The 26,980-nt window shown below is 41.4% G+C and overlaps 1 protein-coding gene across 4 annotated transcripts in view; it reads left to right on the top strand.

Annotated features, from left to right (window-relative positions):
* Nucleotides 1–384: 384 nt before the first annotated feature.
* EBF2 (EBF transcription factor 2) overlaps nt 385–26,980 on the top strand; it is a 74,584-nt gene continuing 47,988 nt past the window's right edge. For all 4 annotated transcript variants that reach the window (XM_075272676.1, XM_075272675.1, XM_075272674.1 and 1 more), the window contains exons 1-6: nt 385–647; nt 6,347–6,503; nt 11,839–11,902; nt 12,626–12,681; nt 12,950–13,023; nt 16,808–16,876. In XM_075272676.1, the coding sequence (XP_075128777.1) occupies nt 514–647; nt 6,347–6,503; nt 11,839–11,902; nt 12,626–12,681; nt 12,950–13,023; nt 16,808–16,876 (554 nt within the window). In that variant the 5' untranslated portion in view covers nt 385–513. The remainder of the gene's footprint in view (nt 648–6,346; nt 6,504–11,838; nt 11,903–12,625; nt 12,682–12,949; nt 13,024–16,807; nt 16,877–26,980) is intronic.

Raw genomic sequence — 26,980 nt, 5'->3', positions numbered from 1 at the left:
CCTTGCACTCATGACAGCTGGTGATCTCCAGAGTTTTATGGATAGGACTTCTACCTATAGTGCCACTCCCTCCCCTCTGCAGTATATGGTAAAAAGTTATTATAGAATCTATGCCATGTGCAGCCCCTTCTTTGTACCCCACTGCACTATAGGCTGGTGCTATATCAATAGTATATAGGTAGATGTTAGATGGTGTATGGCACAAAACTGCTACAGTTGCAGCAGTGCAAGGGTTAAGAGCTCCAGCCTGTGGGAAGGGTCCTGTACAAGGAGCTGTCCAATGAGGGGGAGGATGCAGGACAGACCCCTCCCCTGTGGGGGGCTCATTCATGCTCTGAGCTGAGGCTGCCTCAGTGCTTACTGTAGTGAGGTGCAGGATCCAGGGTCACCCTGCTGCTGCTTCTGCTGCTGCTGCCACTGAGGTGCTGCCAGGGCAGGTGACAGGGGGTTGGCAGGGGGCTGTATGTGGAGGACACTGGGACCTCCCTAAAACTTGTGTGCTGCCAGCTCTCAATGTTTGGGGTCCAGGACACTTTAGGAAGAGGAGGATCTGCCCTAAGAGACAAAGCCCTTGCAGCTGGCATGGATCCTGTCAGGTCCTGGGTCAGGAATGTTGGAGTTGTGGATGCCAAGGTGGCAGCTCAGAGGTAAGAGGGGCAGGGGACTTTCTGACCAGTGTCTAGGGGGGGCTTGAGGAGATGCCAGCTGACAACTCTTGTACTGTAGAAGATGGAGAACTACAAGTCCCGGGCAGGATGGGCATTGTAATAACAAGGGGTGTACTTTATATGGAGGGAGCAGTCAGTGGCAGACAAGAGTGGTACATGGAGGAGAACAACAAGTCCCAGACAGTTATAAGAACTCATCACTAACATAGTCATATAGATAAAGCCATAGCTGTTCTTCAGAGACTGCGGGTCTACAAGGCACTGCCATAACACTACAAGTCCCAGCAATGCGATACTAGGACACTACAAATCCCAGCAAGACACTGCCATAACACTACAAGTCCCAGCAATGCGATACTAGGACACTACAAATCCCAGCAAGACACTGCCATAACACTACAAGTCCCAGCAATGCGATACTAGGACACTACAAATCCCAGCAAGACACTGTCATAACACTACAAGTCACAGCAATGCGATACTATAACACTACATATACAGTATATAGCACTACAAATCCCAGCAAGTCATGACAAGTCCTAGCAAGCAGCACACTGTCATAACACTACAAGTCCCAGCTGCCATGACACGTCTAACTACAAGCAGTGCAGTACTGGGACACTACAAGTCCCAGCAGGACACTGATAGCGCAGCCAGTCTCAGCCAAGCACTGAGGAACTACAACTCCCAGCCGGCTCCGCTCCCTGGACTGGCTGCATCATTGAGGAGGAGGATGAAGAAGCAGACTGGACATGAGCGGAGATGCTGGGGGTTGTAGTGTCAGGACCAGAGGCTCCGGCTCATTCTGTAGTTGAAGCAGATTCTGAGAATAGTATCTGTCCAGCTGCAGAACTTTCTATAGGAGCAGCAGTATGTATGGATAATATCTGTCCTGCCACATATATCTCTATCCCTGCTCAGTATATGAGGAGACCCGGGGAAGACCCCACATCACAGGGGCCACAGTCCCATCTTATATCCGACTCGTGTATCTGGATACTTAGTTACGTGTCCCGGCTATAGAAACATTGGAAACTTTATCTAGAAGAAAGAACTGTCCAGGAAGACTCAAGTATATATATATAATATATGTCAGTGAATGTTATTAAGTTACATCACATCTATCCAATATCTATCTATCTATCTATCTATCTATCTATCTATCTATCTATCTATCTCCTATTTATCTCCTATCTATCTATCTATCTATCTATCTATCTATCTATCCAATATCTATCTATCTATCTATCTATCTATCTATCTATCTATCTATCTATCTCCTATCTATCTATCTATCTATCTATCCAATATCTATCTCTCTATCTATCTATCTATCTATCTATCTATCTCCTATCTATCTATCTATCTATCTATCTATCTATCTATCTATCTATCTCCTATCTATCTATCTATCTATCTATCTATCTCATATCTATATATCTATCTATTTAATACATGTATATATATAAATCCTCCATCCACTTATCTAACTTTCCATAGTTTTATATCTCATATATATCTTTCATATCTATCTCCTATCTATCTATCTATCTATCTATCTATCTATCTATCTATCTATTTATCTTTATATCTATCCTATAATAAAAATTCAAGAGCAGATATAACTCAGTGACTTACAATATAAGACTGCAGGAAACGCTCACTATAGGGATATACAAATATTCACCAAAGAGATAGACAGACAGACAGACAGACAGACAGACAGACAGACAGATAGATAGATAGATAGATAGATAGATAGATAGATAGATAGATAGATAGGAGCTAGCTAGATAGATAGATAGATAGATAGATAGATAGATAGGAGATAGATAGATAGATAGATAGATAGATAGATAGATAGATAGATAGATAGATAGATAGATAGGAGATAGATAGGAGATAGATAGATATGGAAAGATATAAATGAGATATAAAAATAAAAAAACATAGATATTACAAAGATATAAAGATAGATGTATATGAGATAGATTCAGCAGTTTGACCATTTTTATGTCTTTCTAAACTTTTATTCCGCCCCTCCTGTCGCTATCGCATTATACCAGGTATACTACATACCAGTGTGTACAGTGCCTTAGTGTATAGTTATTGTATTATATATGTCAGTGGTTGTAACTAAATAACTCGGAGATGAATTATTATTACACGTTATTACACCCGGCGTCCATTATGTCGCATCACATTATAACTTCTTATACAAGTCCTAACAAGCTTTATCACATAGAGTATATATATATTAATGTATACAGTGTGTGTGTGTATATATATATATATATATATATATATATATATATGATTTATGCACACAGTATAAGAAGGCGATTATAAAGATTATACGGAGATTACTTATAAGGATCACTTATTAGCTGGATCGTGTTATGGATTCGTATATGATATTCACTTAATTACATTGCCGCATTGTTAGGAATTTCGATATCACCATCCTGGATCCGGATATTTTACTATTATTCTATGCCATTATATCACACTATAATATGAAACAATGTATTATATGGGGATTATATATCGGGAATTTCCGACTATTTTATAGATTCACAAACAGAAAGATCGATGGTCGATAGATAATACACAGCTAGATAGAAAACATAGACTTATAAGCAGAATATTGGATAAATAGTTATTACATAAAAATATAATACAATTACGAAATAGCGTACATCTGAGTAGCGAGGTTATTGTATGGAGCGGATTATTATATGAATATTATGGGTCAGGAATATATGTATCTATATATTATTATAATAGAGAGAAAGATAGATGTAGATAGATATATGAGATAAATAAATGTGAGATAGATAGATAGATAGATAGATAGATAGATAGATAGATAGATAGATAGATGTGTATATTGTATCGGTAGATGACACTTCGGCATACAATTATTATCGGTCATATCTATCCTTGTAGTATAATACAATCCTCTCCCGGATATTTGTCGTTATTACACATGTTATATAAGTGCTGTGTATATGGAGATCCCCGGCACAGGAGATATATTAGCAGATAACCTGTAGGATTCTAAGTTTTACTTTCTATATAGTTCTACATCCTGTCTTGTACTGACATATATGGCCCATGTATGTGTTTTATTAATATGTTTAATGCACTTATATATAAGGTGACCGCAAAACATGCTTATCTATATGTGTATGTGTATAGGACAAGTCTCCTAGATAGGATGAAGAAAGTTCAGACTTTTATCGGGAAAGTTCTAAGAAACTAAAGAGGAATTGGTGCAGTCTATTTATAATCTATCTATCTATCTATCTATCTATCTATCTATCTATCTATCTCCTATCTAGTATCTATCTATCTATCTATCTATCTATCTATCTATCTATCATCTATCTATCTATCTATCTATCTATCTATCATATATCTATTTATCTATCTATCTATCTATCTATCTATCTATCTATCTCCTATCTATCTATCTATCTATCTATCTATCTATCTCTCTATCTATCTTCTATCTATCTATCTATCTATCTATCTATCTATCTAATTTATCTATATCTATTTCATATCTATTATATATGCTATCTATATATTTATTATGTACTTTACTTATGTATCTCTTCATCTACGTTGCAGTCTATCTATCTATATCTCATATCTCTATCTATCTAATCTATCTATCTATCTATCTATCTATCTATCTATCTATCTGTCTGTCTGTCTGTCTGTCTGTCTGTCTGTCTATCTATCTATCTATCTATCTATCTATCTATGTCATATCTATCTATCTATCTATCTATCTATCTATCTATCTATCTATCTATCTATCTGTCTGTCTGTCTGTCTGTCTGTCTGTCTGTCTGTCTGTCTGTCTGTCTGTCTATCCATCCATCTATCTATCTACTGTACTCTCTATCTCTTTCCCCTTTTTATCTCCATCTATCCCTCCTTCTCATAGTTCTGTATACATACAATACAGATGAATATTTCGGGCAGTATTACTATGTGTAGATATAGATGGGACAGTAATGTATATTCCGGAGAGGAGCTTTCCATGTGGACTGTGGCTGTATATACCATAGGGATGATCTGGAGTGAGCAGTGCACATGTCCTGACCTGATAAGTGCTGTATCTTCTGTCAGTGTGCCCCATACAGCGGGCTGCAGTGCACTATATACTATGTACTCTCTGTATATGGTACATCGGACAGTAGCAGGTCAGTCCCGGGCAGAGGAGAGGAGGCGGCTCTGCACTACATGGAACTTAGTTACACTGTGCGGTACTCGCACTGGACTGATGTAGAGGAGCCGCGGTTGTCAGCTGGTACAGGAGATATACTGGACTCTGCAAACTTACTGCTGTCAATAAAACTACTGCAAATGTCTGCCCGGACTACCCCTATACCATATGTGTCCCCCTCTATAGAAGTATAGATTTACTGCAATCATACCTATGTTATAATGCACTTATACCATGTTCTATCTATCTATCTATCTATCTATCTATCTATCTATCTATCTATCTATCTATCTATCTACCTATCTATCTATCTATCTATCTATCTATCTATCTATCTCCTATCTATCTATCTATCTATCTATCTATCTATCTCCTATCTATCTATCTATCTATCTATCTATCTATCTATCTATCTATCTATCTCATATGTAATATCTATCTATCTATCTATCTATCTATCTATCTATCTATCTATCTATCTCATATGTAATATCTATCTATCTCCTATCTATCTATCTATCTATCTATCTATCTATCTATCTATCTATCTATCTCCTATCTATCTATCTATCTATCTATCTATCTATCTATCTATCTCCTATCTATCTATCTATCTATCTATCTATCTCCTATCTATCTATCTATCTATCTATCTCCTATCTATCTATCTATCTATCTATCTATCTATCTATCTATCTCCTATCTATCTATCTATCTATCTATCTATCTATCTATCTCCTATCTATCTATCTATCTATCTATCTATCTCCTATCTATCTATCTATCTATCTATCTATCTATCTATCTATCTATCTATCTATCTCCTATCTATCTATCTGTCTCCTATCTATCTATCTATCTATCTATCTATCTATCTATCTATCTATCTATCTATCATTTCCATATTACATTGCAGTATATCATTGGGTGTTGTGTAATATCTAGTATACAATACTTAGTAAATAACACAATTATACTCTTATTGGTAAAGAACCAGTTGAGACAAATCTTCTATATAATATGTAACCGAACCCATAACAATCTTTACGGCTGTAGAATATAGCACACCATAGGAGTTCTTCTATGTGGATTTGCAGTTGGGCATTATATAATCTGTACAATATAAGTAACAATCACAGTGATCAGCACATAGTGTTACAGTGTATATGTCCCTTATGTGCGGAGTGACCCTTACACAGTGTGCGGTATCTTATAATGTAATGTATATAAATATATACTGTATCTGTCAGGGTGAATGGACACTTATGTGTTATACACAAAGAATATAGATGTATCCCCTCTATACAGTAACATGTAACATTACACTACATATGTAATATCTAATTGTGCCTTGTTTGGGTTATGCAGTATACAATATCTCTATATATGATAGGACTGCTCATATACAGCTGTAACATATGACATATTTGCTTTGCAGTGGGGTCGCAGTGTCCCGGGCACATTTTGAGAAACAACCGCCCTCCAATTTACGGAAATCTAACTTCTTCCACTTTGTGCTGGCACTATATGACCGGCAGGGGCAGCCTATAGAGATTGAGCGCACCGCCTTCGTGGACTTTGTAGAGAACGATAAGGTGGGTTTATATTGGATTATATACTGTCTTATATTATTATTGTATGAAATGTAACATTATAGGTCAGTCTTTAACTGTCTATTACCATTACGCCAATGGATGTACCTATAGAATGTGCCGCCATACCTCTCCGTCTATGGTCTATGAGTCTATAGAGAGTTATATGTAGTATAGAGCGTAAGATGGTCTATGAGTATATAAAGGGTTGTATATAGTGTAGAAATTCGGTTGATTTAAGAATTTCTAAGAGTTGTATGTGGTATAGAGAGGACGGTCAGTGAGTCTATAGAAAGCTATGTATAGTATATAGAGTAATATGGCCTATAGAGTGTTGTATGTGGTACAAAGAGTAGGTTGTCCAGTGAGTCTACAGAAAGCTGTGTGTCATATATAATGTAAAGGACGACCTGAGCGTCTATAGAGAGCTGTATGTAGTATCAATGTGGTTTGTCTATGAACCTATAGATTGCTTTATGTAATATGGAGAATATGCCGGTCTATGAGTCGAAAGTATTGGCCCCCCTGCAATTCTGTCAGATAATACTCGTGTTCTTCCAGATAATGATTACAAGCACAAACTCTTTGGTAATATCTTCATTTATTTTGCTTGCAATGAAAAAACACAAAAGAGAAAGAAAAAAAAAGTCAAATCATTGATCATTTTACACAAAACTCCAAAAATGGTCCGGACAGAAGTATTGGCCCCCTCAGCCTAATACTCGGCAGCACAACCTTTAGACACAATAACTGCGCACAACCGCTTCCGGTAACCAGCAATGAGTTTCTTACAAGGCTCTGCTGGAATCTTAGACCATTCTTCTTTGGCAAACTGCTCCAGGTCCCCCCTGAGATGTGAAGGGGGCCTTCTCCAAACTGCCATCAAGAGATCTCTCCCCCTCCCCCACAGGTGTTCTATGGGATTCAGGGCTGGACTCATTGCTGCCACTTTACAAGTCTCCAGTGCTTTCTCTCACCACCATTTTCTAGTGCTGACCTGAAGTGTGTTTTGGGTCCTTGTCCTGCTGGAAGACCCCTGACCTCTGAGGGAGACCCAGCTTTCTCACACTGGGCCCTACATTATGCTGCACAATGTGTTGGTCGTCTTCAGACTTCATAATGCCATGCACACGGTCAAGCAGTCCAGTGCCAGAGGCAGCAAAGCAGCCCCAAAACTTCAGGGACCCTCCGCCATGTCTGACTGTAGGGACCGTGTTCTTTTCTTTGAAGGCCTCTTTTTTTTCCTGTAAACTCTATATTGATGCCTTTTCCTACTTTTGTCTCATCTGACCAGAGAACATTCTTCCAGAACGGTTTTGGCTTTCTCAGGTAAGTTTTGGCAAACTCCAGCCTGGCTTTTTTCTGTCTCTGGGTAAGAAGTGGGGTCTTCCTGGGTCTCCTACCATACAGTCCCTTCTCATTCAGACGCTGACGCTGGATAGTACGGGGTGACACTGTTGTACCCTCGGACTGCAGGGCAGCTTGGACTTGTTTGGATGTTAGTCGAGGTTCTTTATCCACCATCTGCACAATCTTGCGTTGAAATCTCTCGTCAATGTTTCTTTTCCATCCACATCTAGGGAGGTTAGCCACAGTGCCATGGGCTTTACACTTCTTGATGACACTGCGCACGGTAGACACAGGGACATTCAGGTCTTTGGAGATGGACTTGTAGCCTTGAGATTGCTCATGCTTTCTCACAATTTTGCTTCTCAAGTCCTCAGACAGTTCTTTGGTCTTCTTTCTCTTCTCCATGCTCAATGTGGTCACACAAGGACACAGGACAGAGGTTGAGTCAACTTTAATCCATTTCAACTGGCTGCAAGTGTGATTTAGTTATTGCCACCACCTGTTAGGTGCCTCAGGCAAGTAACAAGTGCTGTTAATTACACAAATTAGAGAAGCATCACATGATTTTTCAAACAGTGCCAATACTTTTGTCCACCCTCTTTTTTATGTTTGCTGTGGAATTATATCCAATTTGGCTTTTTGACAATTCTTTTTGTGGATTTCCATTGAAGAGAAATTAAATGAAGATAATAATACCAAAGAATTTGTGATTGCAATCATTTTCTGGAAGAAACTGAGTATTATCTGACAGAATTGCAGGGGTGCCAATACTTTTGGCCAACACTGTAGAGAGCCATATGTTGTATAGAGAGTAGGATGGTCTGTTTAGAGAGAGTCATATATTAGAGAGATATATAGGTAGTATAGAGAGTATGATGGCCTACGTGTCTATAGAGAGATGTATGTAGTATAGAGAGTTGGATGATCTATGACAGAGTATTTATGTGGTGTAGAGAGTAGGTTGACCTAATATTGTAGAGAGATCTGTATATGGTATATAGAGTATTATGGAGTTTAGAGGAGTCTATAGAGAGTTGTATATGGTACAGTGAGTATACAGCTATAGAGAGCTGTATATGGTATATAAAGTAATAAAGTCTATGAGCCTTTGGAGAGTTGTATGTGATTGTGTATGAGCCTATAGAAAGGTTTAAGAGTTTCAAGAGCATTGTATGTGATATAGGGAGTAGTATGAAAGTATATAGACATTTGTATGCGGTATAGATAGTGGTATGGTCTTACAGTCTATAGAGAGCTGTATGTGATATAGACAGTAGGTTAGCCTATGAGACTATAGAGAGTTGTATGTAATACAGAGAGTCGGTTGGCCTATTGGACTATAGCGACTTGTATGTGATATAGACAATAGGATGGTCTATAAAGTCTATAGAGAGCTGTATGTGATGTATATAAATTGGTGAATGAGTCCATATATAGGCTGTATTTTGTATATAAAATAGGATGGTCTTTTAGTCCGTAGTGAGTCTATATAGAGCTGTAGGTGATATAGAGAGTAGCATTGCCATAGAGTCTATAGGGAGCTGTATGTGAAATACAAAGGATAGTCTAAGTGTGTACATAGAGTTGTATAGGGTATAGAGCGTAGGATGGCCTATGAGTCTATAGAGATGTATGTTATTTCTGCATCTTTATATAGCTATAGATATGTGAGTCTATAACAGTGTTTAATGTATTATATAGTTCTATATGGGGGGGGGGGTCATCTTGATAAAAGCTTATGGAAAGCTGCCCATGATATTGATTATTGATTGTAAAATGCTATACATGGCAAATGTGTCAGGCCGCTTCTGTATAATATTCTCTATATATGTATGGTGTGTAGGACCACTTCTATAATACAGTCTATATACTCTATAAATGTATGGTGTGTAGGAATACTTCTATAATACAGTCTATATACTCTATATGTATGGTGTGTATGACCACTTCTATAATACAGTCTATATACTCTATATATGTATGGTGTGTAGGAATACTTCTATAATACAGTCTATATACTCTATATGTATGGTGTGTATGACCACTTCTATAATACAGTCTATATACTCTATATATGTATGGTGTGTAGGACCACTTCTATAATACAGTCTATATACTCTGTATATGTATGGTGTGTAGGAATACTTCTATAATACAGTCTATATACTCTGTATATGTATGGTGTGTAGGAATACTTCTATAATACAGTCTATATACTCTATATATGTATGGTGTGTAGGACCACTTCTATAATACAGTCTATATACTCTATAAATGTATGGTGTGTAGGAATACTTCTATAATACAGTCTATATACTCTGTATATGTATGGTGTGTAGGACTACTAGATAGACCTTTACGATGCACTTGAAGACACTTTGCCCAGTTGGCAGACTTTGGTAGGGGGCGCACCACTGGATTGAGAGACGCAGGAAGATTGTTTTGACCTAGATGGTGGGGAGTTTGGAGCAGTGGTTACGTGAGGGCATACTCACATGGCAACAGGCTCTGGATGGCCCAGACAGACCACCAGTAAAGGAGTGATTGTTTAATCCACCGACAAACCCGAGCAGCTCCGACAGTTTCCTTGTCCACCACCTAGACACGGGTGACACCTTCAGTACCCCATGTCTCTACCTGTCTCAATTTGGTGCCACATTGAGCGTTTTATGTCTTGCCATTGACAGTCAGCCAATGTCACCTCCGTTTGCAGTGGTGTCGCGAGTGAGAACCTGGACTGTACAGACTGGAACCATATTGTCTCTAGCAACGAATCCAGGTTGTGTTTGAGATCCAACAATGGTGGAATATGGTGGCCTCATAGTGAACACACTGCTCCCTGCTGCTGGGATGATCTGGGGAGCCATCACATATGACATCGGACACCCCTAGTGGTGATATAAGGACATTAACGGCTGCGTGATATGTATAGGACATCCTGCGGCACTTTGGGATGTTCCTCATGGCCAGGTGGACAGTTACTATTTCTCAGCAGGATAATGCTCACCCACACTCAGTGAAGGTTTCCCAGAAATCTCTCGACTGGATTACAACACTTTCTTGGTCACCAGATTTATCCCAATCGATCATTTATGGGATCAGGTTGGACACCAGCTTATCTAACCTATGAGTGTGCAGGATCTGCAGGCCCAGCTGTAACATCTGTGGGCAAATATGCCACAGGATACCATACAGAACCTGTATATACCTCCATGCCCAACTGTGTTTCATCTTATATCCAGAATACAGGCACCCAACAGGGCTCATTTGTACAGTTTTCCCCAATAATCGTCTCCATTGGTTGTAATATCGTAACCCCTTACATATATCATCATTACCGTCACACTGAGAACGTTCATTCCGTTCCAACAACTTCTTCTTGGTGCGGGATATTTTTTGTCAATGCGTGTACTTTTTATATGTTATATACTATAGGGCCGGGCCTGGGTTACAGTTTATATACTCTATACGTGGTGGTTTGTCGTCACATTACAGTTAGCACAGTGATGTATGTTGTATATAGTGAATGCTGCCTTTGTATTAGCGGTAAGAATACCTTCACTGTTGTCCATGTGGTTTTCATTGAAGCCTTGACTCTTCCCTTCTACACACGTACAATTACCTTATATACCCAGCCGCTGCCTCTCCTTTGCTGCAGCGGCCTACCTGGATTCCCTGTGGTCCTGGTTAATCTGGTACATTGAGAATATAGCCAGATGGGCCTATGTGACAGCTGCTATTACTTATATATCCCCAGTAATTGAGGATATGTGATATATGGCATATTGATCCTGGTTATTGTATCCCCCTCGCACTGATGATGGTGAGGTACGAGGCACTAATAACCATGAGGTATTGATTATTGCTTACTGATCCTGGGCAGATGACACAGGACTGATGAGGACATTGCCATTCTTTTATTAAGAGATGTATAATACTGTATATATACTGTATACTATAATGTACGTATATCACTTTTATCTCAAAGGAACTCAGCACTGAGAAAACCAATAATGGCACCCATTACCGGCTACAGCTCCTCTACAGTAATGGTGAGTCCATGTGTATATATATATATATATATATATATATATATAGTGGGTGTGTGATATATCATACATGTGTTATCTATGTATAGCATATTATTATAAGGAATATTATTATCACTATACAGTAACGTGTCAATAGCAAATTACTATACAGAGTTGCAATAGGGGTCATTTCGTTCCTTAGGTCCCTTGCACATGGAGGACTCCGGACTAGGAAATCGTCCGGATTTCCAGGCCCGAACTTAGTCCAGAGACCTGGACTCTAGGAATCATCCCAGGTCTACTGTCCTATACATTACCAAATTGAGGTTCCTTGGACCCACCAGATGAAATTCATTTGGGCACCCTCTTGGAAACAGACCATAGTACTCTTTAAATTTGGGTTTCTTCTGCTGGACCATTGTTGTGTTAGACCCTGGGCCCACCGGAGGGTCTTCTGGTTTTCTGGTGGCCCCATCTGACCCTGGCCCTATACTATATACAGTACTAAACCCTTAGGAGGCAGGGGCTCCTAGTATGATACATCACTATAATGTAAGGAGTCTAGGTCAAGCTGGGAAATTCAACCGAGGTATGGACCATATGGACCAAGGTTTCCATTGTGGATTCCATGGGGCAACGTTCCATTTGAACGAAAATAGGCGTCCTCTTCTATAGTTTCAGTATGGCAACTGCCAATTTTCAGGTTACGTTTTCTGCTCCTCGTGACCTATTGTGTCTTTTCAGGTGTCAGGACTGAACAGGATCTTTTCGTGAGGCTAATCGATTCAGTGACAAAACAGGTAGGTACCACTGGGCAGAGCCTGGATTGGGTGATCCCCTTAAATGTAGGATGCCTTCTGTGTCCTCCATTGTCCTCTTGTAGAGGTCTCGATCATGTCTAAATGGGAGAAGTTGCCACCAAAATCTTGAGATAAGGAGAGCAATATAATGAATGGTCAGATTGGAGCATAGACTATAGGACCGTCTAGCGTTGTATATATACACGAGCTGTGGCACCTAGGGTAATAGTCAATGTATAATCCTATATCTCTCCTTTATCTCCTGCAGCCGATAGCATATGAAGGACAGAATAAGAATCCAGAGATGTGCCGTGTTCTGCTGACACATGAGGTCATGTGCAGGTAAGACTGAACTTGAATGTTTCCTCACCAAAAGCTGTAAACTTGACCTCCCAAAAATCCGAGCCAAATTCTTAAGTAGGTGACTTTTCCTAAGATGTCCTCAAAATAATCCAGCAGGGAAAGATGGAGGAATCTAGGATGTCTATGAACTTTGTGGTCCCATGGGGCCTAGTTGGGTTCTCCAAAAGGGAGCAACATCAAGTGATGTCAAATTACAGTAGATATGGAGTATTGTAGGGGATAATATTGGGTTCTCCATGGAAATTTTGGATAATACTAGTGTGGGCAGATGGTCTAAGTGAGCAGATCCATCTACTGATGAAGCCTGGCCACCTACTACTCTATATACAGTTTTGGAAGGGAGGCTACCATGTTAGGAAGGTTATGGAGACCGAACCTCTAGTAAGAAGCAATGTCTAGCTTGATAGGGTAGGTTCTCATGGAGGAAATATACAGTGGATGATCCAGTGGTTTGCTGGTGTGGGTTTGTCCACGTGTGGCCACGTTTTCAGCGCAATACAACACAGGAATTTAATTCCCAACATTGACAGGTGGCAACAAGCTTTTTTAGGCTGATTCTAACAGCATGAACAAATTCTGTGTGAACATACATACAACTCCAAGTCCGGCCATAGTCCTGGTCTTCCTTCATGGTCCTTCTCCTCTGGCCCTTTCCTCGCCACCTTGCTCACAAATGATAGCCTATTTGATGAGGAATCTTCCTGCCATGCCTTGGCTTTTCTATTCACACATGACTGACTCTGATCCGGACCTCATCCTTGTTCCTGGCTTTTACTCTCATCTCGTTCTTTGGATTTTTACCTGGTACCTGTTGTCTTCCTTCTGGCTCTGAATCTCGGTCAAGTTCCTGACTTTGCCCCCCTATCACCCCTCTGACCTGTCACATCCTGATCGCTCTCCTTTGGCTCTGCCACCTTCATGGGATGACCCAATAGACCACCAACCATTTGGAACAGGTAACATCAGTGATGGACTAGGAACAACAATGACACGAAGAAGTCACTAGATCCCAATCAATTAAAGGCTCATCAAATATTAACGCGGCCTAAAAAGTCATCTCCACGGGGTTTAGGTGGCCCTCTCTATACCCATAAATAACGTATAACCCTGTATAGCCGCCGTCTGGGTGTCCTGCGTGGATTTGTAGCTGCCTGTAGGCAAGGAGCGGGGTCTACTCATACTCATTTAGGATTCTGCAATGCAGAAGTAGAGGAAACGCGGAACAGATGAAAGCGTCTCCTACTTAGGACGGCCATATGTTCTGGATTTCCCAGGACGCTACCTGTTTATCGCACTCTAACACTTTAACTTTGAATTCTAATTTTCCTATAATTTAGACTTAGATTATCACAATCAGGCAGATTGGGATTCTGTAACCCTTACATTACCACCATGGATTATACGAATTAACCATGTCCAGGAAGGGTTGTCGTGATTGGTGGCCAACTCAGGTTTGATACCACCCCCCTCTTTGGGGTATTAATCCATACATGTCTATAGGATATCATCAGTATTGTGATATGTCCCTGGCTTTGTGTTGTGACTGTTCCTCTCCATCTCGGGGTCCAGAGGGGTCACCGCACCATCTGCCTGCAGATAGACATGATTTACCTGTTCCCTCTTAGGACAGGCACCGCTACTCTAATAAGATCTCTATTTATATACCCGGCCGCCATCTTGTTCAGTGCTGACTCCTTACTGATTCAGTCCAGGAACAAAAGGCTAATTACTTACTGCACCCAATTAGTGACTCTCGTCTCATCGCCGACCAGAGAATTGTCACCGTTTTCATCGGGAACTCGAAAAAATTTTCAAGGCTTTGATGCCGGAGTCTTTAACTATTTACATGCTGTCAACTAAAAGATGCAGAGGTAGCTGTTGTACAACTGTATCATTGGAAAAATAGGAACCTTTAAATCCGGCCCCCAGTAGGAGGCGGTGTTTTGTAAGCCACACCCCCTTTTTAGGCCCCAAAGGTGTTGGGACCTGTTTTGGAAAATTAGGACTGTGAAGGCGAACTGGTATCTAGCAGTAATATAGATAAGACATGGTGGACGGTGGGGCCTAAAACAGATTACGCACTGGGATCTTAAAGGGATATTACAACAGGATTTTTTTACAATTGTTCGTACAACTGCGCATGCGCTGTAGAGGCGCAAGAGCAGGGGCGTAACTTGAGGGTTTGCATTTGGGTCCAGCAGCCTTAGAGGGTTTCTGCGGTGTTTCTTCCCCAGTACTATACATTATAAATCATGGTTGAGGTCCCCAGTGCAGATTTTGCATTGGGGCCCTGAGCTCTGATAAAGAGGGGGGTGCTGGGAAGTCCTGAAATTACCGTCATGCCCAACTTATGGAAGTAAAGAGGAAGCAATGTCCGCGCCCGGAACCAGGAAAACATATGATATATTAGTTACAGACTTTTTTTTCAGATCCTGGACAATCCCTTTAAATTCTGACTCTGCATAGGGTTTTCGTTGCTTGATAGGAATATGACACTATGGGGGACGCCACCTTTTCTATAGGCATAGAGTTAGAATGTATGGGTGTAAGTGAGGTCAGCCATCAGACAGGGGTGTGGAGGGCCCGCTGGCTGCCCCATATCTTTGACCGTACACCACAATGGCATTGTGCTATGGAGCAGACTGATGGGGCTATGGCTGCCCTACAGCTGCTTAATAAGAGAGACATTGACAACCTGCAGTCCTCACAGCTGGGGCTCAGCGCTGGTCACCATGTCCTGCTCAGACAGATGGTGGGAATTTACACACTTTTGTTATGCAATCAGCAGGAGCAGAATGGGACACAAAGGCGGATGGCAGTGCAAGGGTGTGCGGAGCAATGTGCACAGCAGAGAGGTGTGTGTGCGCCGCTCAGCACTGCTACATCACTGCCGGCTTCATAGCTTAGGACAGGTTCAGGCAATGCATGGGGATATGGTTAGGGTATAGCAGCCATTTATAGTGGGAACTGGATTCATGAATGGGAAGTCACATTGTTATACATTGTATAGTGCTATGTTATACGCAGACCAGATTCTGTAATATAGAGCATATATACTAGACCTTATATATTCTATACTGTCAGATATTATCGTAATCTTATTATAATGGGGGCTTAGAAACGTCTTATCTAATAGAAGTATCTATCTCCTATCTATCTATCTATCTATCTATCTATCTATCTATCTATCTATCTCCTATCTATCTATCTATCTATCTATCTATCTATCTATCTCCTATCTATCTATCTATCTATCTATCTATCCCATATCTATCTATCTATCTATCTATCTATCTATCTATCTATCTATCCCATATCTATCTATCTATCTATCTATCTATCTATCTCCTATCTATCTATCTATCTATCTATCTATCTATCTATCTATCTCCTATCTCTCTATCTCTCTATCTATCTATCTATCTATCTATCTATCTATCTATCTCCTATCTATCTATCTATCTATCTATCTATCTATCTATCTATCTATCTAGCTAGCTAGCTAGCTAGCTATCTATCTATCTCTATATATCCCATATCTATCTATCTATCTATCTATCTATCTATCTATCTATCTATCTATCTATCTATCTATCTATCTATTTATCTATTCATCTATCATCTGGTGAATACAGCATGTTCTTTGTGCCTCTATCCATATCTATTGCAGTGTAGGTGACATATATGACCCCTCTTGATCTGCCTTCTGCCCACTTTATGTCGCCCTTTATCTCACCCATCTTCCTATTTTTCTCTTTTTCAGCCGCTGTTGCGAGAAGAAAAGTTGCGGTAACCGGAATGAGACCCCGTCTGACCCCGTCATCATTGACAGGTAGGACATCTGGGCAGTCTGATCCTATACCTGGTTATCAGAGCTGAGATCTGTATCCCCCTGGTCCTATAGTGACATGTGTATGGCGGTATTATAATGCTGCCTGCTGGGCTGGTCCTTGCAATCTGTTCTCCTGTATTGTGTATGGTGTATGCGACTGTAAGGATGCTGCGCTGCATTGTGGTTGTTGTAGGGTGTGTTCTCCGAGTAACAAAGTGTCTCCTCCGCCTTGATAAATATTCTCTTGTCCTGCGAGACCTTTCACTGCCCACAGCTTGCTGTACATTCCTAGGACCATCTGCTTCCCTCATCTGCAAAAGCCATTGCTTCAGCGGATATCCACACCAGCATGGAGTAACACATTACACACACACGTAGGGGTGTAACACGCCACACACACGCACATGCCACCAAGCCGGGATAGACTCAACACTGTAATGGGCAGCCCTGACTTATTACACATCCTGATGATCATGCCCAGGGAACCCAACACAATCTGGCATTTTTTCTGGAAACAGCGCCCCTTTTGCATTTTGGCAATGCTAGGTATTGCACATATGTACTTGATGCTGAACCGCTATATCAAACACTGCCCATGTACATGGGGGGCGCTGTTTCTGGATTAAAAAGCATAGCCTTTGTAATAAGGAAAAAGTTGCACGGAAGACTTTAGAATAAATCTATGACCCGTGGCCAATATCCAACAGGTGTCAATTTTCTGTGACGTCACATTTCGGTCACGTAATGTCACCATTCTTATACTGCCATGTAGTCTACGGCTGGGGCCACAACCAAAGATTGTTGCGTCACCCTGCGACTTCATCACTAATGGTAATGCCGATGGAGTCGCATTGTAACCCTGAGGGTGCCACGACTAGTTGAACATTGCCCAACCATTTTGCAACTAGAAATCGCGGTCAAGGTACGCTAGGGGCAATAATGCGGGTTATTGGTGAAGGCGTCCTAGGGCAACCCGCCATCTTTGGTCGCATCAGCCTAGTTCCTACATGACCCCTTATATCATCACCAGGCGTATAGCCACAAACGCACAGAAGGCGGACTCGTACATATATTAGAAGTGTGCTCATACACTACACGTATCACGCTGTGCTCATTACCATACATTAACATGGGCCAGACTTCATCATGCCTCTGCACATGGGATATGTGTGTGTGCTCGGAGTATATATAATATACTCCCTTGTTACTCCATGTTCCTTGCCGGTAATTACAGCCTAAGAATCGGATGTGAATTTTGCTTTACTATAGGCTTCCAGTCTCATGCGTGTTATCGCTCAGGGCTATTACTACATAGACTAAACCCCCCTCCCCTGCAGTAAACTGGGCTTATACATTCCCCAGACGGCTAGTGAGTCTGTGCTAGGAAGCTGCCTCGTCTCTGGTTGGGATTTATGTTCTTCTGCCAAGGGCGTCCCAGTGTGGTTGGTATCAGATGCCAGCGTCTACAGCGCTCGCTTATCATCTGGCCTCTCGGATGGGAATCTAAAATTAAACCAGAGAAATAATGACTGTACCACGAAAGCCGAATATCCCTTTAATTCATTCGTGACTATGAGCAGGGCCCTTCTTCTAGCCCAGGCCAAATGTCCACTGAGGCTCCTTGGGTCAACCAGATAAAGTGATTCTGGAGATCCAACAACCCATAGGAAATGAGTGTCCTTCGTATGTGGGTGATCATCTTATGTGTTGGGCCCAAGGAACCTCAGTCCGCCACTGTGTACATGGTGTTGCAGGCTAAAATGGGCTGGGTCTTGCATGTGAGGCCTTAGTCCTGGAGGACCCTGGTTGACATTGGTCAAGATCATACATAAAGGTGTAGTCCTTTTCCAACCGTATGATCATTGGGGGTCCAATTATTGGGACTTCCACCGCTCATGAAAATGGAGGACTTGTTCCCAGTCCAATAAGCATGCTACCACGTATTCTGAATGGGACTATATCTGACCCAGTGTCAGACTGGCCCACCAGAGTACAAGAGGATCCTCTGGTGGCCATGGCTCTCGCACAATAATGGTCCACCAGAAGACAACCAGATTTGAAGGGTCTATTTTCCAGTGGTTATTGGCATCCAAAATCACTTTATCTGGTGGGACCAGGGAACCTCAGTCCAACACTGATCTGGTTATCTCCGGCAGTCCCATAAAGGTTCATGGAGTGGCCGTAGATATCTCCTACGCCCATACACACCCTCTTTTGGCCAATAGTTATCTCTTTTGACTCCTGGTTTTAAATCACATAGGAATAAGTCAATGACAGATACCTTTGGCGTTGGCTTTATCCTTCTCCTGGTGTAGAAATTCAGCATGCCCAATCCTTTGTCCCCCTGACATTTTTTTGGGTACAGATGTGGGCTCCACTACTTAGAATGGAGTCCTTTGCTGGAAATTACTGGGTTTGGCCGACTTTACCCAATGCATATGGTGGCCTTCACTATATGACCTCTGTAATCCTCATATACTTGATGGGAACCCTCTTGTATTAGTAGAATATTTAGGCCCCTCTGATAGGGAAGGGTCAGTGGTCCCACATTTCGGCACAACATTATTATCCATCCTTCACTTGCTATCAGATCAAAGTTTGACGTTGCAAAGTCTTAGGAAACGGAATCTTTCTATTTCTTGTGTTTGCTGTCACCTTGTAAGGAGATTCTGCTCTGACACTTCTCAATGAATCCGTTGTTCCTTCTTATGTAGTAAGACAATGTGCAGGGACATCTTCCAGGCTATGTGCACCACATCTGTAACTTATTGCCGAGGTGAAAGCCTTTACTACAGGACACTAATAGCTCAGAGGGAGACACCAAGAAAGGGGCCATTATGTCTGTTTTCTTAAGAGAGTCATCCTAATTTACTATCCTTTACTAATGCAGTACACGTGCTGACCAGCCCGAGACACACATTTACCCTGAACAAACAGTAATCCAATGAGCGGATGTGATGTATAGGGACAATGCTAAGGTTATAGCTAACAGACAGGGATCTCCTGACCATAGAGGATCAGGACTGGATCACACAGTGCTGGTTATATCTAATATCCAGGGATCTCCTGACTGTAGAGGATCAGGACTGGATCCCACAGTGCTGGTTATATCTAATATCCAGTGATCTCCTGACTGTAGCTGATCAGGACTGGATCACACAGTTCTGTTATATCTAATATCCAGGGATCTCCTGACTGTATATTATCAGGACTGGATCACACAGCACTGGTTATATGTAATATCCAGGGATCTCCTGACTGTAGAGGATCAGGTCTGGATCACACAGAACTGTTATATCTAATATCCAGGGATCTCCTGGCTGTAGATGATCAGGACTGGATCACACAGTGCTGGTTATATCTAATATCCAGTGATCTCCTGACTGTAGCTGATCAGGACTGGATCACACAGTTCTGTTATATCTAATATCCAGGGATCTCCTGACTGTATATTATCAGGACTGGATCACACAGCACTGGTTATATGTAATATCCAGGGATCTCCTGACTGTAGAGGATCAGGTCTGGATCACACAGAACTGTTATATCTAATATCCAGGGATCTCCTGGCTGTAGATGATCAGGACTGGATCACACAGTGCTGGTTATATCTAATATCCAGGGATCTCCTGACAGTAGAGGATCAGAACTAGATCACACAGTGCTGGTTATATCTAATATCCAGTGATCTCCTGACTGTAGATGATCAGGACTGAATCACACAGTTCTGTTATATCTAATATCCAGGGATCTCCTGACTGTATATTATCAGGACTGGATCACACAGCACTGGTTATATCTAATATCCAGTGATCTCCTGACTGTAGAGGATCAGGACTGGATCACACAGTTCTGTTATATCTAATGTTTGGTGATCTCCTGACTGCAGCTGATCAGGACTGGATCACACAGTGCTGGTTATATCTAATATCCAGGGATCTCCTGACTGTATATTATCAGGACTGGATCACACAGTGCTGGCTATATCTAATATCCAGGGATCTCCAGATCTAGATGATCAGGACTGGATCACCCAGTGCTGTTTTATCTAATATTCGGTGATCTCCTGACTGTAGAGGGTCAGGACTAGATCACACAGTTCTGGTTATATCTAATATCCAGTGATCTCCCGACTGTAGATGATCAGGACTGAATCACACAGAGCTGGTTATATGTAATATCCAGGGATCTCCTGACTGTAGATGATCAGGACCGGATCACACAGAACTGTTATATCTAATATCCAGGGATCTCCTGACTGTAGAGGATCAGGACTGGATCACTCAGAGCTGCTTATATCTAATAACCAGGGATCTCCTGACAGTAGAGGATCAGGACTGGATCACACAGTGCTGGTTATATCTAATGTCCAGGGATCTCCTGACTGTATATTATCAGGACCGGATCACACAGTGTCAGTTATTTCTAATATCCAGGGATCTCCTGATTCTAGATGATCAGGACTGGATCCCACTGTACTGTATCCGCGTCCTGTATATATAAGTAGAATAACGTGTGTACTTTGCACTGGGCTTGTTTTATAACATCAGCTGTGCGGTAATAACCGGCGGTATCAATCATTGGCGCGGTACAGGTACAGCTGGTAATTACCCACTCCAAACGTACCGCACTGGATTAGTCGTGTGAATTATTTCAGTGTTAACCTTTACACGGCCAATAACAAATTAACTGCCATTATCTGTGTTGAGAATAGGCCGTAAATCTCTCCTTCCCTTCTGAGCTGCTCCATAGAGGAGGACGCCAGCAATGTGTTCCCTGACACACTGGCAGATGCAACATCGTTCAAGGGGGGGAGAAGATGCAAAGATGAAATCCCATACAAGTTAATGGGTACATACATTGCATACAAGAAATGGGGCCACATTATGGTGATTTCATCCCCCAGCACCTGAGGGCAGGGACTGAAGATTACTTCCAATTAGGAAAGCCAATATGCAAACCTTTTACCCAAAATTCAGCAGTCTATATAGGTGATAGACATTAAAGGGGTTTGTTAAATGATGGGGTAGGTACTTAGTTGAAGATCAGGTCTCCCTCAAAGCCATAGTAAGGCTCCCTTCCTCTTCACCAGTCATGGGATGTCTTCTCCATTGGTCACATGGACTCTTCTCAGGCCATTCCCATTCAAGTGAATGGGCTGAGCTGCAATACTGAGCACAACCACTGTTAAGCGTTTGGCGCTTTGCTTGGTTTCCTGCGCAGAGGCTGCAGCGATCACCTGACCAATGCAGTCCCGTCCTATGGGGTCCTTGCCCATCTTCAATCGATGACTTATCCTACGAATAGGTCATCAGTTAATAAGCCTGGAACATCCAGGTGATAAGATAAGATAAATTAAATTAATCCTTTATTAGATCCACCATGGGGAAATTTCAGATATATGATAGATATCGGATTACATATGGTCGACAGATTGTGAGCCATTGGGCATGGAATAGTCTATGGCCTGGAAACCTATTCCAGCTTGGATTTTCTGGATTATCATTGTGTCTTATTCACTGTTACCAAATACCCGTCTAAGTCCCTATAGGCTATAAGGAAACCCCAAAATGGGGTTGCCTGGGGCTAGAATAATAAAGTATTATTTGATTTTTTCTTCTTTTTGCAGAAACAGCACCACTCTTTGACACAGGTTGGGTCAGGTATTGCAGCTGAACTCAAGTGAATATGGCTGAGCTGCGATACCAGGCTTATACACAAGTGGCGCTGTTTATGGGGGGGGTTTGATCTGTTTTCTATCGCCACATATACACCGGGAACCGCTATTGCACTGGGAAGTCCATTATGTTGATCAGGAAGAACGGAAAAACGGACTGCGAATGTAGCAGATGTGTTGACTGTAATGGGGTCCATTGGGCGTCCAATTTTTTTAAAGATGAAAAATCGGTCTTGCATCCTTATTTTGTCCGGACGGACCTTACGGAGATGTGAATGTAGGCTAATCCCATACACTACCCGTAGTCCTACATTTAGGATATAGGGACTAGGTCTGTAATATTGGGGTTGTGCCCTTTATGGGAGTTGTATCTTCCATTGTTAATAGTCTATTTCTTATATAGCGCTGCCATATAACGATCCCAGTAAATCCCAGGAATTACAGCGTCCTGACAAGGTTAATATCTGCTCGTTCCTTTAATACCTCTGTTTGCTTATGAAGCCTCAGCATATGTTACGAGCCGGAGAAGCTGCAGCGCGGACGGACGGCTTGGGAATAATTGCGGGTTCAGCGAGCGAGTCTGTAGGTTTATTGGGCAGGCAGGAGATTGCAGCTCAGTGTAATAATAGATCAGGTTCACATTTGATGAGCGCCCATTTACTAATGAGGCACAGAGGATCTCCGCTCGTACACATTGCAGCATGGCCGCCCCTTGCGCTGCAATAAAACAGCCGAGCACATGGAGAGAACGCCTCATTACACAGACCAGTAAGCGCACGCTGTCTTCCCATTAACCACTGGTGCAATCTGCGGCTCTCCAGCTGTTGGGAAACTACTACTCCCAGCATGCCCTGTCCGGGGAGCCCAGCACCTTCATATTAGAATCTGACACGGCTTAGCAAGTGTTATATGGCTGCTTTCTTCTACAAACAGCGCCACACTTGTCCATAGGCTATGGCTGGTACTACAACTCAATTAGTGTCAATATTACTTGCAACACCAGACTTAGCCTCAAGAGCGGCGCCATTTTGGGATGGGAGCAGCTACATTCTTGCGGTTAGGTCTGATATTTCGACTCAGCTCCTTTAACTTGAATGAAGTTGATCTGTAATGTCAGACATAGCCTGTGTACAAGGGTTGGGATACTTTAAAGGGGTTGTGCCAATAAGGACACTTACCCTCTATCGTTGAGATCCGATTACTGGAGGTCTGACCACCAGGCCGCCCAGTGATGAGAAGATCGGAGGAACGAAAGCTCCGCATGTCTCCTCCTGGTGAATGGAACGTCAACTTTGACTTACATGACCGCCGCTATATTCACTGCAATGGGGCTTCAGAAATTTACTGCCCCCCCCCCCCCCTCCATAACTCACTGCAACCAATGGTTTTTGTCCCAGTACATCTAAAATAAAAAGTAAAACAACTTTACATATAGTCTTCACTAAAAATCTCCTGCCGTTTTGTGCCTACAGTTCCTATGTGAACCTATCTATCACTATGTTTACAGACTACGTAGTACTCTACGTAGTCAGGTTCTTCGGTATGATTCTCTTTCTCCGGTCCATACATACATCAGGTCAGAAGGAAGGGAGTATGCCGTATGATCAGACTACACCGGGTGTATTTGTAGTCTGTAAGCATGGAGACACTAAGGCCTGCACAAGGCCCCATGGCAGAGTCTTCCATAATAACAGGAAATAAGTTGAAATCCGGCAATATGATGGGAATCTGACAGGCCCGTTATAGGTAAGTGAAGTCCGTCAGGCGTTGTTGATGTCTACCTTGTCACTGAGCCAACAATGAAACGTGAACACAGTCTTAAAATATAATCCACGTTGTTGAGTTTGGATCACGTCGTACAGTGACCTTATAAAAAATGGAGTAGATATATCACTTTTATTTATGTGTACCGTATTGATATATTGATATAGAGCAGTGTTGTAGACTCTCGTAGAGAATTCCAGGCTCCTGTAGGATGGACCTTGTGTAACTCTCGGCCTTGTCCCGTGGGAAGGACCTCGAAGACCTTGGTATATTTCTGTTTGGGGAGGTGGGAGGGTTAAAGGTGTCATCTAGCTTTTGTGAAGGTGTTGGAGGTTGATGGAAGGGTGTGGAGCTATGAGGAATCTAAATGTGGTGGTCTTGACGCTGACCTTGTTGACCTGGTTCTTTGTTGGTTGGTCCCAGGGGTGGCCGAAGTGGAGGTTCGGAGAGGTGTTTAACTTGATGTTTATGGTCTGCGTTTTCAAGAATTGTGAGGATGTATGAGAGCAGGTCACTCGGTGGAATTATTCTGGAATATTGTGCAAGTCCGATCTTTGTAGGTGAATTTTTTTGATGTTGGGGAAATTAATTAACAAGAACTAAAAATTATATCCTGTCCCGAAACTCAACATCGTCCCAACCAGATAACCTGATAATCTTACTATGACCTAATAAATATTTGTACAAAACAGTGTTATTTTTTTTATTTTGAAAATTTATGGGTTTTTTTTAAAATGTTATTTTTTCACAATTTTTTAATTCAATTTTGCGAGGGACATTTTTGATAAATTTTTCATTTGTCTTAAAAAAATCTACCTTAAAAAAATCTATAAGAAATTAACTTAAGACTAATTTCTGTAATAAATATCATTATCTTCTACTTGATTTCTGATTTGCAAATTAGTGTAAAATTCAGATAATCGATTCAAATTTGACAAAAATTCGGTTTAAATTTCGGTGAACATTTTTATTAAATTTTGGGTGCTTTTTGAAAATTATGTCATGTATTTCTAATTTTTATTTGAACTTTCTTGGTAAACTTATTGTCTCATTGGGGTATGCAATAACATAGGCCTGTGAAATTGAAGTTTTTAGGAAAATACAAGAGACATTTTTGCAGTTTTTTTTTATGTTATTTGGCACGCTGGTTTCGAAAATGACATCCGTTTTTCAGATTATAATCTGCCTTTTAATTCTATCGATTAGGGACCTACAGAGTAGATCAAATAAAAGTGAACTTAAAAAAGGTGAAAATCAAAAAAAAAAAAAAAAAAATTGAAATTTGGAAAGTTTGAACAAAAATCATTAGCATTTGAAAAACAGAAACTTAAGATTTCCCAAAACACTCCAATCTAAGGTCGGAACCCCTCGATACTGAACTCCTGTAAATTTGACAATTTTAAGTGATTTTCAAGATGGCAGATATGGAGGTGGTCTCCTATGTTTTACGATCCGGAATTTATTTAACCATAATCCTTCACAATTTGTAACGTGAGAACTGTCAGATTCCTGTCCCTGTGACCGACCCCGTAAAGTCAAAACATAATCACCTATTGCCCCGTAAAAAGAATAACTCCACCCAGAGCATGTTGTTACTGTAGCTCAGAGAATCAGGTCATCTCCTATTACCTCACCCAAATGTCTCGTTTTCGGCAGACAGACTTTAAATTGTAAAATTTCTTTAATCCAACATTAAAAAGGTAAAAGTAAAAAAAAAAAGGCTCAAAATGGGGTAAAAAACCAAAAACAAAAGAAGCAAGACTCAACTCATCAGTCTACTGCTGCTCCCGTTTCAGCACAGCCCAGGTCTCCCTCCATTGTTTACTTCCTATCAGCACACAGGAAGTGCCTCTCAGCCAATCAGTGGTCAGGGTGGTCTGTGATTGGCTGAGCATTCTAAAAATATTTGCCCTTATGGACACCTTACAGATTTAATAAGGCCCATACGGTGAAATATTCCAGATGATCGGACTACCATACAGGTATAGGTATACATCTTTGGAGAGTCCAAATTATTTGAAAATTTTTGGATTCTTGACGCCAAATTAAAGGGATTTCCAACCCATTATTGGGGATTCCAGCCCACAATTACCGATAATTTTTGGGGTCCGGTGCTCAGGGTTGCCAATGTTTCAAGCCGGGCCTAATATTGTACAATTTTTTTGTATACAACTGGGTCAATTTATATTCTTCCGCTGTTATTTTTGTAAAAATATCTGAGAACAGCATCCTGTGTTTTGTCTTGGTTCTCCGCGCGGCGGCTAATGCATAGCGAGAAGATGCCGTGCGTGTAATGTATAGTGTGGGCTTAGAGATAGGAGTATATTAGAGCGGTGTGCGGGGCGATAAGTGCAGGGGGAACGTTGTTAGCTGTGGAAAGTAGTCTCCGCATGTCCTGCGGGGATCTCTCCGTTTTGACCTGCTGACCTCAGCTCTGCTGAGTGTGGTAAATGGGGAATCCCAATGGACCTCAAAATAAGCAAAGAACTTCCCAGAAAGCTATTCGGAGTAACCCTCGCACTCCCAGACTGCAGTGAGTGTTTCGATACCGCATCTACATGGAAAGTAGGAGTAGGGCAAATGGTATGGATCGATATTACTTTAAGAGTGATGTAGCAGAGCTGAACAGGTTTTTTTAACTTTTTGAGAACTACGATACCGTC

Source organism: Leptodactylus fuscus, chromosome 5 (assembly GCF_031893055.1).
Source record: "Leptodactylus fuscus isolate aLepFus1 chromosome 5, aLepFus1.hap2, whole genome shotgun sequence".
Lineage (NCBI taxonomy): Eukaryota > Metazoa > Chordata > Amphibia > Anura > Leptodactylidae > Leptodactylus > Leptodactylus fuscus.
The sequence above is the reverse complement of the archived record's forward strand: the minus strand, read 5'-3'. Positions and strand labels throughout refer to the sequence as shown.